General features: G+C 42.9%; 1 protein-coding gene across 1 annotated transcript; it reads right to left on the bottom strand.

The window, feature by feature from the left end:
- Positions 1-111: 111 nt before the first annotated feature.
- Positions 112-498, bottom strand: PPTG_11099 (hypothetical protein). Its single transcript, XM_008907353.1, has one exon. The coding sequence runs from the start codon at positions 375-377 to the stop codon at positions 228-230; it is 150 nt and encodes a 49-aa protein (XP_008905601.1). The 5' UTR covers positions 378-498; the 3' UTR covers positions 112-227.
- Positions 499-823: the final 325 nt, after the last annotated feature.

Raw genomic sequence — 823 nt, 5'->3', positions numbered from 1 at the left:
ATTATCTTCGCGAAAAACAGATACCTCAATTAGGTCCTAAAATTAGTATTGACTCGGGTCAGGACCCATAGTAATGCTAGCATGATACTCATTAATTATCAAGCTTAGTTATGGGAACGTTGTTGTAAGAAACTACGCCTATTTGTAGCCCCTGATTGGCTAGATGTCGGTGCATCCCTTACCAAAGAGCATCTCTTAGCTAAGGTTATTCGGTATTCTCTCGTTAGCTACTCCAGTGCAGCATCTTCTTCAGCAGGATTGCTAGCAAAGTCGTCGATGATAACTGGATCTCGAACTCGAAGACAGTTCGAGCAGTCAATAATCTCTCCGTTCACTAGCTCGTCCACCTCCCACCGAGAGCGACGCGCTGATGCCATCCCAGTCACGATCTTAGCGTGTCAAAAGCAGTTTAACACAGGCGTGACCCAACTCGCGCAGTCCGATTTCTCCCACCGCTTTGCTAAATACTGATCTACGTCGAAGATGTCACGAGTTAGGCCTCCTTCTTCTTTATCAAGCGCCTGTTGTAGTTGTCTCCGGCGATACCGTCGCTTTAATAATGATAGTGGCTGCAGCTTGTGTGTGGCAATACCACTGGTATTAATGCTCTACTTTTAAATCTAATTTACTGCTACACCTGATACGAGACGCTATCCATTCGAAAAGATCTTTGTATGGTAAACCGCTCAAAATTTGATGGTTCTGTCGCGTACATATTCTTGCTTCAGCGTAAATAATAGCTTTCTCGACATTAATTTGCCCATATTACCAATTATTGCTTAAACGTCAATCTAAAGTGTAGTATATTTTAGATCTCTTTAAG

Source organism: Phytophthora parasitica, assembly GCF_000247585.1.
Source record: "Phytophthora parasitica INRA-310 unplaced genomic scaffold supercont2.26, whole genome shotgun sequence".
In the NCBI taxonomy this organism is placed as follows: domain Eukaryota; phylum Oomycota; class Peronosporomycetes; order Peronosporales; family Peronosporaceae; genus Phytophthora; species Phytophthora nicotianae.
This window is presented reverse-complemented; position numbering and strand designations above follow the sequence as displayed.

Excerpts from the sequence above, each read along its gene's own strand:
- PPTG_11099 (XM_008907353.1), bottom strand. The coding sequence starts at position 377 with ATGGCATCAGCGCGTCGCTCTCGGTGGGAGGTGGACGAGCTAGTGAAC.